The sequence below is a fragment of the Marmota marmota genome, unplaced genomic scaffold (genome assembly GCF_001458135.2).
Source record: "Marmota marmota marmota unplaced genomic scaffold, marMar, whole genome shotgun sequence".
Taxonomy (NCBI): Eukaryota; Metazoa; Chordata; class Mammalia; order Rodentia; family Sciuridae; genus Marmota; species Marmota marmota.
Window position 1 is genome coordinate 5,709,200 of NW_025999863.1, and position 16,336 is coordinate 5,725,535.

Genomic DNA, 16,336 nt, shown 5'->3' on the forward strand with positions numbered 1-16,336 from the left:
TTCTGTTTGGAGCAGCACCGAGGGCCACCACAGTTCCAGGGATCCCAAGGGCTGGCTGTGGCTGTTATACCCATGTGGTCACCAGCTCCCTCTGCCCAGCCTGCCTTGCTCACCTCCACCCATGCAGATCTCTTGTGAGCACTCCCAGGGAACCGCGCACTTACCAGTCTCCCACCACAGGCCTGGCCCGGGGACCCATCCAACACAAGCAGCCACAACGAGGAGGCATTACTGCCAATCACAGGCACTAGCTTTGGAGAATCCTGTTCTGGAAGAATTAAATTTTATAAAATCAAAGAGGATAGGAAAGCCATCTTTAAGATGATGTAAGTTGTTGTGATCATAAATTAAGTCCAAAGTACCAGGAGATCCATGTAGTAAAGGTTTCTTTCTTTCCCTGAGTTTACATGCAGTATTGTCTGCTGGGGTCAAGGATGAGGCACACACGCCACCTGGGTCATGCTTCGTCCAGAGTTCTTTATTTCCTGCTGCAGGAGATGGAAGCACAGGTGGGTTTCACATGTCCTTCCCTAACGGTAACAGCACTGGAAACATGGTGCTCTGTGCCCCCAGAATGAGAGAAGTGGGTAACCTCTACAGCAGTCTCTCCCTCTGCCTCTCGTATACAGACCTTTCTTGCCCCCTCCCCTGGAGAGACACCCCCAAGTCCCCATAAACTCAGAATCATATCTTTCTTTGCTCGTTCAGGTCACGTACGGAACTTTTGATCCCATGCTGAGTGATACAGACCAGTTTCCATCGCTCTATCAGATGGCCCCCAAGGACAGCTCTCTGGCCCATGCGATGGTCTCCTTATTGCTGCACTTTGGCTGGACGTGGGTGGCACTCTTCCTGTCTGATGATTTGAAGGGAGAGCAGTTCCTGAGGGATCTGAAAGCAGAGATGGTAAAGAATGGTATCTGTGTGGCCTTAACAGAAAAGCTCCCTGTCACTAAGACAATGTATGGGACAGGGGATGTCACCTTCATGAGTAGGATCAGAGTCTCCTCTGCAAACGTGCACATACTCCACGGTGAAGCGGGGAGCCTCGTCACCGTGGACATGGCAGCAGACTTCTTTTTAACCACAGGGAAGGTGTGGATCATGGCAGCGAAGCAGGAGATCGTCCTGCATGAGATGAACCACATGCTGCACTCTTTCCACGGAGGCTTCTCCTTCTCACCTCACCAGGGGGAAATCCCTGGCTTCAGACACTTCCTCCAGGCAGTGACCCCTTCCCGCTACCCAGAGGACTTTTACTTCAGCAAACTGTGGGCTTATTCCTTTGATTGCTCACCTGCTGGGTCGATCTGTGAAAAGTTTGGAGAGTGCAGACCAAACACTTCCTTAGAGTTCATGCCGGGAAATATGGACATCATGACCTTGTCTGACCCCAGCTACTTTGTTTATAATGCTGTGTATGCGCTGGCCCACGTCCTCCATAAAATCATTTCGGAGAAAATGGAAATGGGATCTTCAGAAGATGCAGATCAGCTTCAGCTGCATCCCTGGCAGGTAACCCCCCCACCCCCTCAGAAGCAGGGCGAGCCCTGAGCCCTGGTGCCACCTGCAGGTGCTTTACTAAGGTGTATCACAACCACGTGTTCATCTCAAGTTCAGCAGGATCAGGCCAAATGGAGTGTGGGCTCTTTCACACTGGTTGTAGGTACATCTGTGTTATCTATATGGGGAGAATTCTGCTACTAGGAGCTTCTATTTCAAGCTATTAGAAAATTGAATCAGAAAAACATTTTTCTATTTTAGGATGAAGTGCTATCAAATATCCAAATGCAGCTGATGACAAAACGTAGGTAAAAAACCATTGAGATCTACACTTTTCTGTGTAGATCAAATGTCAGAAAATATGGACCGACCATATGACCATATCTGATTCTAGGTATCCCTTCCATCATCTTGTACATGTGTTGCCCAAGCCCTCCATGAAATACTGTTTTTGAAAATAAAAAATAAGTTCTACCCATTTCAAATGTAATATCTAAGATGACTCTTGGAAATAAACTGTTTTTAGATGTCCTTCTAAAACCTGCAATAATCATGGGAACAGGGACCCATGTTAAAGTATGAGATCACTGATGATGGACATAAGCTCAGGCCTCCTCCCCAGGATTTGATGTGGATTTTTCTGGATTTTAGCTGGGGCTCATCTGAACCCATGACCCATGGATGGAATAGATTTATAAACTTCTATTCTCATGCACGATAGGCAAACTCATTAATCATATTTGTAGAAAATGTCAAATAAATTTAGTATGTAGGCAAAGGCAAATATGTGTATATAAAAATCAACATCAGAAAATTCAGTTCACCATCGAATTTCTATCTTTTTACTAACAATGATAATATTTGATATGCCATTTTGTGCTTATTTTGAGTTGACCTTTAGAAGAGTAAGTGGCTTTGTCAAGATGGGCTCCAAAGATGTGATTATGAATTCTTTACAATGCTTCAACTTTAAGTAACTGGAGAATTCAACAATAGTTTTTTAAGCAATGAGAGATTAATTACTTTCCGTAGCCCAGTGTCACGGGGCTGAGAGATTCCAGGGTTAGCTCTCTATCAACAACCTCATTAGAATCAGGGGTTTTGATTTTTTAATTTTGGAGCATATAGGGCTTCCTGCAATGTCACAAGACAATTTCATTCTCACCTAAAAAAGTCAGAAAGCATGGACAGAAACCAACTGGTGTTGTGTCCTTTAAAGCCTGAGGTGTAACTGATATGCAAAGTCACACCTGTTTAATCTTTGCAATTTGAGGAGTGGTGACATGTACGTGCCCTGGGGCCATAAGCACAGCCAGGGTGCAAAGTGATTCGGTCCCTGCTGTGCCCATTTCAAAGTACAAGGATTGGCTTTGAAGAGGCCCCAGACAGACTCCCCCGGTCAGGGTTCTACAGAGCCCAGCCAGGCCCCTGAGGGCAGCATCCTGGACAGTTCTGATGGGATTCCGTCACTCCCAACCCATTTCCAGGGAGCAGAAGACTTTCCACTTCACCCTCAGGATGGTGGCCACCCAAGCAGCCCTGAGCCTCCAGAGGAGGAAACCCCAAGAGCAGGGGGTGGAAAAGCAGGACGGTGTGGCCCATGGGCACCGTCCACCTCTCACCCGAACACTCCTCATGTCCAACTCTGCCTCCTGCAGCTGCATCCATTCCTGAAGAACGTCCGGTTTACCAACAGCGCTGGGGACCACATCTCCCTGGGTGAGAAGAGCAGCCAGATGGCCCAGTATGACATCCACAACGCTGTGAATTTCCCTGCTGGTCTTGGGCTGCTGGTTAAAGTAGGAGAGTTTGTCCCCAGGAGTCCACTTGGTCAAGGCTTGGTCATCAGTGAGGAGATGATAGAATGGCCTATTGGATTCACAGAGGTACGATCCCAGTTCAGTGTTGGGTACATGGGAGGGATCTGGATGGGGCCCTGAGATGAGCCTGACCGTGACCTTTAACCTGGCACTAAACTCACCCTTCCCCACTCAACTTGTACTCCATGATCTGTGATCTTGCTTTTGTAGATTCTGAACTAGCACCTACAGGAAGAGAAGTTTGTAGAAGCAGTTAAAGTTTGGGTATATCTATTCATGCAGCGGTGATAAAATTGAACCAAGTTGATGAGCAGAGATAAAGATAAAAATACAGATACACAAATACCAGAAATATTCCTCCACCTATCCTGAAACTCCTAGTCATGGGTGGTCAGAAACCTTATTATGTTTTGATGCACTATAAACACGATGAGGATTACTACACCATTTGACTCTTGGGAGGGATCATTTCCATTTTCTTTAGAATTTTGGGTGCTGTTCAGTCTTTATACTCAGCATCTGTTAAAGCACTGACATGACTTCATGTCAACTTTTCACAATTGGACACACTTAGGCAATTTTGTAAATGATTTATATAATAATCGTGGTTTGCACTGATTATATATATATATTTGGTCGTGGTATTAGGAATTGAACTCAGGGGTGTTCCACCCTTGAGCTACATCCCCAGCCCTTTTTTATTTTTATTTTTTCATTTTGAAACAGGGTCTCACTAAGTTGCTCAGGCTGGCCTTGAACTTGTGATTCCCCCCACCTCAGCCTCATGGAGTTGCTGGAGTAGCTGGGATACAGGAAACCTCCCGCTAGGCTCTGCCTCTTAATGGTTCCAGTACCTCCCAACAGCGCCACCCGGGGACAAGTCCCTTAATTTAGGGACCTTTTGGGGATGCCATTCAGATTCAAATCAAAGCACCAACTGAGAGTGTGAGGGCATAGGAGAATATTTTCAGGCACCCAAGTCCATAGGACCACACAGAAAACTGCACTGAAAAGGTCTTGGATGCTGAGGTTCAACATGAAGAGAGGAAACCCAGGAAGTGTGGCTGGTGATGTGCAAAACCAAAGCTGGCCCTGAGGTGAGAAGCAAGGGGTTAGCCAGCCATGATAACCCAGGACTAGACGTCTGGGTGTCAAGAAGGTGGTGGTCAGAGGTGTAGTGATGGTCCTCTATCGAAGGTCAAAGTCCTTTCTTAGGAGGAGAGATCGTGACGTTCTCTTAAAGCTGCTGATAATGTGCAGAGTCGTGACCGTTGCTCTCTTTTCCCTCAGACTCCTCGATCTGTGTGCAGCCAGAGCTGTCTCCCAGGATTCAGGAAGATCCCCCAGGAAGGAAGGCCCGTCTGCTGCTTTGCTTGTGTGTTTTGCCCAGAGGGACACATTTCCAATCAGACAGGTAGAATACATGGGGCTGCCCTAGGATAGCTCACGTCTCTATTTCTCAGTAAAAAGAAACCAAAGGATTGGTGTCCTCTTGGGGTCATAGTGCACCACTCAAGCTTTCAATATATCCATTTATTTATTCTCGATCATCGGTGCATCATGATTGTACGGAACAGTGGGATTCATTATCCCTATCTGCACATGCACAACATCAGTATGTCCATTTGATGCGTAGGCTCTTGACAGGTAGTGCTCACCTGTTGGGCTCAACTGTGAAACTGACTCTGGTGGTCACCTTTGTTGACTGTCCAGCACTGCAGTCTCAATCCGAGACCTCCAGGTGCGCCTGCTAACATCTACTTGTGACATGTAAGATGTCAAATTCTCAGGGTGTGGGTGATTGAAGGGATGAGACCACATGTAGAGGGGAAGACTGGTGTGTTCCATATCCAGATGATAAATACACAGCAGGTCAGTGTGAGTTGTCATGGAAACCCCTGATTACATTTTGGACCCCGGGCCTCAACACCATGCGAGGTATTAAGTACATGTACTTAATACAAGGCCCTATCCTTTGGAATCTTATAATATGATAAGGTAAAGGAACATGTTAACTTGTTATGAGGACAGAATATTTTAATAAAAGGCATAATCCAGTGTCCCTCAAAGTCGTCTTTACCCAAGATATAAATTTAAGGATTTATATATTAAAACAAAATGTGTTGTTGTCAAGCACAACATGATAAAGGGATAGTTAAAACGGCCTCCATTTTTCAAAATATAAAGAGTAAACGTAAGGATTGAGATTTCTGACAGCCCTGGGTGATTCCCTTCATCTCAGCAGCAGTAGTCATTTGGCTTGAGTCATTGGGCAGAATAGCTATCTTCAGGTGTGTTTAAGTTAACAAAATAACAATCTCCCTGTTTGAGAAAGATTTGAAACACGGAACAGTGTGTAGAACAAAAAGAAAAATAGAAGAATGCAGGGCAGGGGCTGTGGCTCAGTGGTAGAGCACTCGCCTAACATGTGTGAGGCACTGGGTTTGATCCTCAGCACCACATAAAAATAAATGAACAAAATAATGAAAAAAAAAAAGAGAGAGTATAAAACACAGGGTCCATAATACAACATACCCACACTTCTGTGTGCCAAGCACGTCTCTGAGACAGAAACCAGGAGCCCCTGTTCACTCTGTGAAGAGGAATGAGATCTTGTCTTCTCTTTTGGTACCAGGGGTTGAACCAAGGGGCGCTTCACCACTGAGTCACATCCTCAGCTCTTTCTGTATTTTATTTTGAGACAGAGTCTCACTGAGTTGCTTAGGGCCTCTCTAAGTTGCTGAGGCTGGTTTTGAACTCACCATTCTCTTGCCTCAGCCTCCTGAGCTGCTGGGATTATAGGCATGCACCACGGGACCCAGCTAGGAATGAGGATCTTAAGAAAAAGATGTGCCAGGCTGGGGATCTAGCTCTGTTGGTAGAGCTCTTTCCTTGCATGCACGAGGCCCCGGGCTCAATCCCCAGCACCACTCTTAATGACTTCAGAATCTTGTCTGTTGCATGAGTACAGACGAGGCAAAACACTGCCTGCACAAACAAAATTTAACTGAAACATAGACGTACCCATCAAGGTTCCCTGGTCCACAACTGCCTCTGCTACAGAAGCAGAGCTGAGCCGTTGCATTGGGGACACCAGGGTATGTGCAGCTCTCGGTATTTGTGACCTGCCACTTTACAAGAAAGGCTAACTAACCAGACTTCCAGATGTTGATAAATGGAGACTCCCCAAAATGCAATCTATTCTTAAAAATTGATTGAAATACCTATTACTTAGAGGTTAATTATTTAAATCCCCCATTCAAATGTTTTCAATTTGATTTGTTTTCAATATTTATATGGAAATACTAATAAGAATAGTCACCGAAAAATGAAAATGTGGGATGAGGAAAGACTTGTTCTGCCAGATAGCGGGTCGGGGGAAGTCACAGCCTTGCGGACCTCACTGTGCCGCATGAGAAGCCCAGAGACACCGGCCACCTGCTGAAGGTCCTGTGGGAGTGGGTTTGGTCTCCCCTGCAGCTGGAGGCGTTCTCCCTGCTCAGGAATGTAGCGGCCACTCTGGTGTGCCTCTGTGTGACAGCGCAGGCAGTCTGTACTCACAGTGATAGTGCACAGGTGACATTTTCTTCAACCTGGCAACGATGAAGAAGTTGTGGAAAAGAAACACTGAACCTTTCTTTGCTTTTTCCCCAGATGCAGAGCGGTGTGTCCAGTGCCCCGCACACGAGCACCCTAACAGTGAGAGGAACCGCTACCTCCCCAAGGTGGTGACCTTCCTGGCCTATGAAGACCCCCTGGGCATGACTCTGTTCTGCACGGCTCTCTGCTTCTCTGCACTCACAGCTGCTGTCCTTGGGGTCTTTGTGAAGCACAGAGACACCCCCATAGTCAAGGCCAACAACAGGGCTCTCAGCTACATCCTGCTCATCTCCCTCACCTTCTGTTTTCTCTGCTCTCTGCTCTTCATTGGCCGTTCCAGCACAGCCACCTGCATCCTGCAGGAGGCCACATTTGGACTGGTGTTCACTGTGGCCGTTTCCATGGTCCTGGCCAAAACTGTCACTGTGATTCTGGCCTTCAAGGTCACTGCCCCAGGGAGAAGGATGAGGCGGTGGCTGGTGTCAGGGGCACCTAACTTCATCATTCCCAGCTGCTCCCTCATCCAGCTGACTCTCTGTGGAGTCTGGCTGGGGACCTCTCCTCCCTTTGTGGACACAGACACACACTCTGACCATGGCTGCATCATCATCATGTGCAACAAGGGCTCAGTCATTGCCTTCTACTGTGCCCTGGGATACCTGGGCTCCCTGGCCCTGGGGACCTTCACGGTGGCCTTTCTGGCCAGGAACCTGCCTGACACCTTCAATGAAGCCAAGGTCCTGACCTTCAGCATGCTGGTGTTCTGCAGTGTCTGGCTCACCTTCCTCCCTGTGTACCACAGCACCAAGGGCAAGGTCATGGTGGCCGTGGAGGTCTTCTCCATCCTGGCCTCCAGTGCAGGGCTCCTGGGCTGCATCTTTGCCCCCAAGTGCTACATAATTCTCAAGAGACCTGATGAGAATTCTCTGAAAGGTTTGAAAGATAAAAGAGGTGCTAAGGGAAATCGGCATTCTAAGGTTTTATCTCATGAGTCTGTAGCATATTTTTAGGATTTTGAACCACAAACTGCCCTGAGTTTACATCCTAGTGTCATATAAGTGAAACTGACTGTTTAAAAAGTCATTGTGTAAAACTAACCTTAGCTACTTTACAAATGTGAATACTCTATCAAATTATGATTGTTAGGTGCAGGACGGGCTGAACTATGTTGTCTGCAGGGCAGGCTGAACAAATGTTAGCTGCAGGATAACCCACGCACTCAAACACCCCTCTGTCTGGTCCTTTATCACCTGTTTGCGTCAAGTCTGAGCACTGAACCTCCGGCTCAAGTCTGAACACTCAACCCCGCCCCCCTTGTGCCAACAAGGCAGCTTGCAGACCCAGAGGCCCCATTAGATTTGGGCTATAAAGACTCCCTCCTGCCAGGCCCCTCTCTCTTGCTCTCTCTCTCTCTCTCTCTTTTTCTCCTCTTTTGCACTGCTGCAATAAAGATCTCTTGGTCGCTCCAAGTGTTGTGGTCACTTTCCTTTCAATGATGGTCTCTGAAAATGTGCATATTATGTTAACTTATATTTTATTTATTAATCAATGGTCATTAGATATTTGTATTTTGGTAAGGCATCTAAATTACACCACTTTATGGTCTGTTTGCCTCTGACTCACTTAGAGTTTGTTGCTGTTAGCATCAGTACATACTTGGAAATTTTTCCTGGATACAGAGCTAACAGTCAAGTTCAATGTTGTTACCTGAGTAGACTCTGTTTCCCTGGAGACCTTGTTAAATAATCATTGTCCAAATGTTTTGAAACGCTGCCTTTATCACATGCACGTGTCGTGTTAATCTATACATAAAACTGATTCTAAAATCATGTGTTGTAGCAATTTACTGCATTTTGGTTTTGCCTTTGCCAAGGTTTTCTCTTTCCAGATTCACCCTCGAAGACAATGATTTTTTGAGGTGAAATTCACGTAGTGTGAACCCGTGTGAATGTGTCCAATGACCAGCACCGATGACACCTACATTCATTGAACACGCGCCTTCACAAGGGTGTGCTAGGGTCGGCTCTGGGTAGCTTCAAAATGTTTCCACTGCCTTATCATCAGACTCCTCACCCATTAAGTCATTGCTTACAAATTCCCTGACCTGGGTCTGTAACCACAATCCCCTTGCAGGGTCAGGTATGGATTTACCTGCTCCCAATGGTTCTGGTCAGTGGGCTGCTCTCTGTGTCTGCCATCTTTCACTTAACATTAGGTCTTAGGTTCACGCACAACACAGCGTGTGTCATCTCGTGGCCAAGCCCAGTTGTGCCTGGCCAGTGGGGTAGGTTGCTGAAAGGCTGAAGAGAGAGACGCAGACAGCACAGGAAACACGGGAGGCTTGCAGGAGATCAGAGATTGCAGTGGGCAGAAGAGAGCACCTCCGTCCCCCGTGGTGCTTTGCCAAGCCAAGCCACCCGACCCTCAAGGACATTTGCCCAGCAGCGACTGCGTGAGTGGTGCGTTTCCTTTCCCCAGGGCCCTCGCTCTGCCCCAGACGCTTCTCAGTTAGGCGTGGACACAGGGGCGTGGTGAGCATCACGCACTCAGTCTGCTTGGATGAGCCGCATCCCAGGGAGCAGCGGCCCTGGCGTAGCTGTGAAAAGCACCTTTCTGCAGATGACATTCGCTTGTCCTGGTTCCCAGTGTGCTTGAGAGACAGCCAGGGCCCTTCAGGAAGACACCTGCTGCACTTCCTGCCCAGCCTTGCTCATCTGTTCCCTTGGCTCGGCTAGGTTCTGGGGAACAGAAAGGGACACGGTGCTTTACTGTTCCCCTTTCTTTAAAGATGACACGGTGCCTTTGATTCCTTTTTTATGACTGGATAACATTCCATTCTGTGGGTATATCATATTCTGTTTTCGCCATTCATCTACAGATGGAAGTTTGGGTTCTTTCCACCTTTGGCTTTTATGATTACAAGCTCTGAACATTTGTGCGCAAGGATTGGCTTGGGTGTGTGTTTTCAGTTCTTTTGGGTTTGCACCAAGGGGTGGGATGGCTGGGTCATATGAATTCTAGCTTTTGAAGAAACACCCAGTGTTTCCCCCACTGGCTGCATGAGTAGATTACCACACCAGCAGTGTATGAGGATGTCCCCTTTCCCACATCCTGAGGCTACAGTTGGAGTTACCCTAAATGGGGTAGCAGGGATGTACTCCTAAGGGACCACCCCAAACTATCCTGAGATGAGAATATTTGAAATTCATAAAGGTGTTTCCAGGGTGACCAGTGAGATTTACAAGGGGAGTTGACGTGTGTATATAGATATGTTATGTATAGTTATAATGCACTAATAAAAACATCATAAAATTCTACCATATTATTCTTATGTGCGTCAAAGCTTGAGGAAACCTAGAATGATAGAAAGTTTCTCCTTCCTGATTTACGTTAGAAAAACCTGGAGTTCTGGAATACCAGTGACTCAAGAGGCTGAGGCAGGAGATCACAAGTTCAAGGCCAGCCTCAGCAACTTAGGGAGTGCTCATCACAAAATAAAAACAGTGAAAAAGGCCCGGGGATGTGGCTCAGTGGTAGAATGCCCCTGGGTTCTATCCTCAGTATAACTGCACCCCCCAAAAAAGATAGCATCCTGCTATCTTAGCCCCTCCCTCAGTCATTCTGAAGCACTTTGGGATACGTCCAGGTTTGCCAACTGCCCAGGTGTCTTTCATGTCAGTCAAGGTCCAAGCCTACAGCCACCAGCTAGAGGAGGGATCTGTAATCAGCTCTGCGTGTAGACGTGTCAATCATTTGAGAAACGTTTTGTCCAAACTTATAACACGGGCTGACTTTACTAGCCTTGCCTAGTCTTGCTCTCCTCCCTGGTCCTTGCTAAGGACAAATACCCGCTGTGCTGACTGAAAACGCAGGCCAGGGAAGGAGTTTGGGGTGGTGCAGAGTTTCTGGAAGTTCTCTGCCTATTCCCAGAAGAGACATGAATGCTCTTCCCCTTTATTGGCTGATCGCCCCTCATTGAGAGCACCTCCATCCCCTGTGGCGCTTGGCCCCTCATTGAGGGGCGATCAGCAAATAAAGTTGATTGAGATGATGGGTTTCCACTTCTCCTTCTTTTTCGGTATATCGGGGCACTCCACCGCTGAGCCACATCCCCTGCCCTATTCTGTATTTTATTTGGAGACAGGGTCTCACTGAGTTGCTTAGTGCCTCTCTGTTGCTGAGGCTGGCTTTAAAGCAATCCTCCTGCCTCAGCCTCCCGAGCCGCTGGGATTACAGGCGTGTGCCCTGTTCCCGGCTCCACTTCTCCATTCTTTGACGACTGAAGGAAACTTTTCCTTCTCCCCAACATTTGTCTCTTGGATGTTGGATTTTCCATGGGATGAACTTCTAGACTGGGGTTTGGTAACACAAGCTGTACCTGGCACCAGTGGGATCGGGATTTGTGGGGGTGGTAGTTCTAAAACTCCTGGTGATTCTCATCAGGTGGAGAGCCGTTAAAGTCACCTTGTAGAGAACAATTAGGTTTCTGGGTCTTAATCCCAATTAAAGTTAAACAATGTCAGGTGAGAACTCTGGATTCCTGGGTTCCACCTGAATCCGCTCCCAGTATGAAAGGATTCACACTCGGGCACTGGGGGTTCCCGGAGGGAAGAGGAGCTGAGACCAGGCTTGGAGCTCAGGCACCTGGACCGTGGTGGTGGCACCGGAGACGTTCTTCTTCCCCGTGAACGGCAAAGGTTGTACCCAGTAACCCTCCTGGGTAAGTGGGCTTCTGGTGACGTTGCCACCAGTCCCTTGCTGGCCCCGGGACCTTGCCGGCACACTGCAAGTCCCCAGGTCATCAGGAGCAGGTCAGGCGTTTCTCCACCCTTCCTGTGCCAGCATCCTGTGGGGAGTCCCTGCGGGGCGGGCTCCCGAGTGCCCACCAGTTGCAGGGAAGAAGCCCTCTCTCGCCCTCTTCTCCCTGGCTCAAGCACAGCCTCCCACCCTCCACCCCGGGGTAACCTCATGACACTTCTGACGCTCTGCTGAGCACTGTGTAAAGACTAACCAGGCTCATGCAGGTAAGGAAAAAAAGTTTCATTTTTCCCCTTGAATATTAAGCCTTAGTTGGAAGATGTGAAGTTGAGAAGGGAATGATCCTAGTTTAAGTGCTTTTTTTTTTTTTTTTTTTTTTTTTGTACCAGGGAATTGAACTTGGGGCACTCGACCACTGAGCCACATCCCCAGCCCTATTTTGCATTTAACTTAGAGACAGGGTCTCACTGAGTTGTTTAGCAGCCTCTCTAATTTGCCGAGGCTGGCTTTGAACTTGTGATCCTCCTACCTCAGGCTCCTGAGCTGCTGGGGTCACAGGTGTGCACCACTGTGCCCGGCCTTAGCTTTAGAGTTTTTATTGATTATCTTCAACCAAAAACATTTGCCTCGTGGAGGATGGTGAGGATGGGCTGGAGATGGAGAGGCTGTTAGGCATGTATTGGAGAAGGGTGGGTGAGCAGGGTGGGTGAGCAGGGTGGGTGGATCACCCCGGGGGATGGCCCAGTCAGCTCAGGTAGGGCCACTGTCCATGCAGCAGTCTCAGGCCATTAAGCTCACAGTTACCTGCACAGGTAAAGGGTCCGCGTCTGGGAAGTACAGTCGCATGTTGCTATCCACCAGAAACTGGCTCCAAGACCCCATGAATACCCAAATCCACCCTGCTCAAGCCCCTTATTTAAGATGCTGAGGTATTTTCGCATAACTCACATTTCCCACATACTTTAAAGTCATTAGAGACGACTTATAATACTTCATACAATGTAAATGCTGTGTACAACTGTTGTCCTTATTTCCTAAATGATACAGTATATCAAAAAAATTCTATATAGCATGCTCAATACAGATGCAACTTTTTCCCTGAAGATTTTCCATCCATGGTTGATTGACTCTGTGGACCACTATGCACAGAGAGGAAGGGCTTGGTGCATTTTATAACTTTCTTTATGTATTTTAAATCTCACTTCATTTACATCAAACTACTAAAATGTGTACTAATTTAAAATATCACTCAGGAAGTATAAAGCCACCTGTGGAAGTGAAAATTTTCAACATAGGCATTCTTTTTTTTGAAATTTTTTCTTGGCTATAGATGGACACATATCTTTACTTTTATATGGTGCTGAGGATCGAACCTGGCGCCTCACGTATGTGAGGCAAGCGCTCCACCACTGAGCTACAGCCCCAGCCTCTAAACATAGGCATTCTTAAAAGGAAAATTTATGGTTGGGTGTGGTGGCACTCACCTGTAATCTCAGCTGCTCGGGAGGCTGAGGCAGGAGGATCCCAAGTTGGAGACCAGTCTGGGTCACAGTGACATCCTGCCTCAAAAATTAAAAAAAAAAAAAAAAAAAAGGACTGGGGATGTAGCTCAGTGATAGAGCGTTTGCCTATGGACTCAATCCCCAGTAGCCCCCATGAAAATTTCTTAAACTCTACTAGATCTCATTGGTCTATTGAAGCAAAGCAAAACAAGACAGATTAGAGATTAGGCAACTTCCACGACCAGGGCAGGTTCTGAGAACTGCAGCCAACCGTGGGGTCCGACAGCATTTCTGTGAAAGAAGGAGGCATAGAAAACTGGATGGCTGCAGTGTGGTCAGTCCCTCAGTGGGTGACAGCTTGACCAGTTGTTGACACCTTTCTAGGGGCCTTCCGAACCAGCGAAGCTCAGGTCCTAGGATTGGACTCTACGTTCCTTTGGCATGTTGTACCCAGTCTAAATCAAAGGCCTCCTACAAAATATTATTTAGCAGTTTTAAAAATGCTCTGGGCACCGGCTGGGGGTGGAGCTCCATGGGAGAGCACTTGCTCAGCCTGCATGAGGCCCTGGGTTCAACCAACGTGGGGAAATGGCTCTCAGCCTTTGCAGAACTGAATGTGGACCTGGGAGTCTTCAGGGCATGGAAATTCCGATACATTTGGTCATCTGATTTCATGTAGATGAGTGTTCCATACAAAAGTCCAGAAAGACAAGTTTGTACAATCAGATGTAAAATTCGTCTTCACTGACTCTTCCCACTTCTAAAAGTTAAGTACAATTTCTTCCTTGTGGGTAGAAATCTAAAACTTTTCTGCTCTCCTTCCTAATAAAATGCAGGTATGGAATATTTTAACAAATACGGCATCACAGCTCACAGGTGATTTTGTTCTCGAATAGTGATTGTGGCCTGATGCGCATCTGATTATGTATTTCTACCTGTCTTTTCTTCTCCAAATTATTACTGAAATATAATTTGTGGAGAAGTAAAACAAAACAAAAAAAAAAACACCACCTCCAAACATGTAGCCCACCATATGAACGCACACTGCCCACTCTCCTGTGCCCTACCCTGAATCCATGAGCAGAATATCGGCTTTTGCAGAGGTGCTTTTCCTGCCACCCTGTTCTGCCTCCAACATGGGCGCCCTGTCCTGTAGTAGCCCATGGATCTACCTTGCCCTTCTCAATGTGCACGGGATCCCACGGCCACGTGTGCATTGATACCGGGTTGTGAGGTTCCTCCTAGTGATGTGGCAGTGCTGTTGGTGAATTCTTGCTGTGTGGGTTCTTCCTGTTGCAGATACCACGGGACTTGTCCATTCTCTTTCTGATAAGCACGATTTCACTTACATCCCAGGGCTGTTACACACCGTGGCTGAACTGGAGCAAGCACACGGTGCAGGGAGCCCGGTGGACCTGTGACCCGCTTTCACAGATACTGCCAAGCAGTTTTCAAGGTGGTTTTACTAATTTAAACTCTCACTAGCTTTATAAGAATGATCTGATCATTCTGGAACCTTCTTAGCATTTGGGATTGCTGTTTATTTATTATTTTTTTTTTAATTTCGCAAAACTGACATGTGTATAATAGTATCTCGCCGTGAATTTTTTAAAAGATTGAACCCACCCTGAGGCTGGACTACTACATTGGAAGACAGTGTAACAACAAATATGCTAAAGTAAACAACACTGGAGAGACTCAGGATGGAGTGACTGGTAACCCGGTGGGATGTGACGGAAAGGGAGCAGAGGGAACTTGGGGGGGAAGAATGGATATCAGAAATGAAAATGGACAAGCAGGCTGCAGATGGAAACAAACATCAACACAGTCACCGCCACATCCCAGAAGCAAGAAGGAAACAGAGGAAGCAGTAATGGACTCTATCAAGGTCTAAAAACCAAGGAGAACGAGAAAGATCTTCTTTTTTCTTTTTGTGGCGCTGGGGATTGAACCCATTGCCTTGTGCACATGAGGCAAGCATTCTACCAACTCAGCTATATCCCCAGACTGAGGATTAGAAAGATTTTTGATAAACATTTAAAATAAAATGGATAACAATCCACGGTGCGTGTGGCTCTGGCTATTGAACCCAGGGATGGTGTACCACTGAGCTACCTCCCAGCCAGGGTCTTGCTAAGTGGCGGAGGTTGTCCTCAAACTTGAGATCCTTCTGCCTCAGCCTCCCAAGTTGTGGGATTATAGGCTTGCACCAAGACTGGCTGGAGGGCCATTTTTAAAATGCTAAAAGAAATCTCATCAGAAGTCTATACCGAGCAGGAATATTGCCCCCAAATACAGTTACCTGAAGAAAAGTTAACCTGAATGATTTTGTTGTTATCGGCCTTGAATTAGAAAAAAGTCGGAGACTGGGGAGTAAGTAGCTCAGTGGTAGAGTGATTTCCCAGAATGCTTGAGGCTCTGGGTTCAATTCAAACAAAGAACAAAACCCACCCAAATCTAGAGAGGATTAGGGAGAGGGTGCAGGAGGAGGAAAGGTGAAGAACAGGGGAATGAGATTAACCTAATAGGTTGTGTGTGTATGAATGAAGCACAATGATTCCATTATTATGTAAAATGTAATGTACCCATAAAAAACAATCTGGAGTGAGTTCTTCAGTTCAAAGGAAAATAATTCCAGATAAAGACTGGAAGGAATGAAGAGGATCAGAAAGGATGACATATGGGTAATTACAAATGAACACTGTTTTATGGGACAATATCAGAAATGCCTCACAGAAATCAAAGCTATGTAGAGCTAAAACGCCTGACAACAGTATACAAAAGCCAAGGATGAGACAGAGTGGGAAGTGTCTCCGTATGGGCATTTGGGGGTAGGTGGTGAAAGTATTTGTATTACATATGTAAAGCTGGGTGTTGTGACTACGCCTTTAATCCCAGCAGCTCGGGAGGCTGAGGCAGAAATTTAAACCCTCAGCAGTTTAAGCCTCAGCAAGTAGGTGAGACCTTGTCTCAAAATGAAAAATAAAAATGGCTGGGGTGTGGCTCAGTGGTTAAGTGCCCCAGGGTTTAATTCCGGTTTAGCCACCCCCTGAAAAAAAAGAGCATGTGAGGCATTAAAGACTTAATCATTAGCACACATACACAGATTGTATGTGATTGCAACAAGTTTATAGAGAGAATAAGGGACTCAAA

The 16,336-nt window shown here is 46.7% G+C and overlaps 1 protein-coding gene across 1 annotated transcript; it reads left to right on the forward strand.

Annotated features, from left to right (window-relative positions):
- Positions 1 to 708: 708 nt before the first annotated feature.
- Positions 709 to 8,632, forward strand: LOC107157486 (vomeronasal type-2 receptor 116-like). The gene is made up of 5 exons (XM_048810299.1): positions 709 to 1,515; positions 3,162 to 3,389; positions 4,614 to 4,737; positions 5,196 to 5,201; positions 6,978 to 8,632. Exons 1-5 carry the CDS (start codon positions 733 to 735, stop codon positions 7,931 to 7,933), a joined length of 2,097 nt encoding a protein of 698 aa, XP_048666256.1. The 5' UTR covers positions 709 to 732; the 3' UTR covers positions 7,934 to 8,632.
- Positions 8,633 to 16,336: the final 7,704 nt, after the last annotated feature.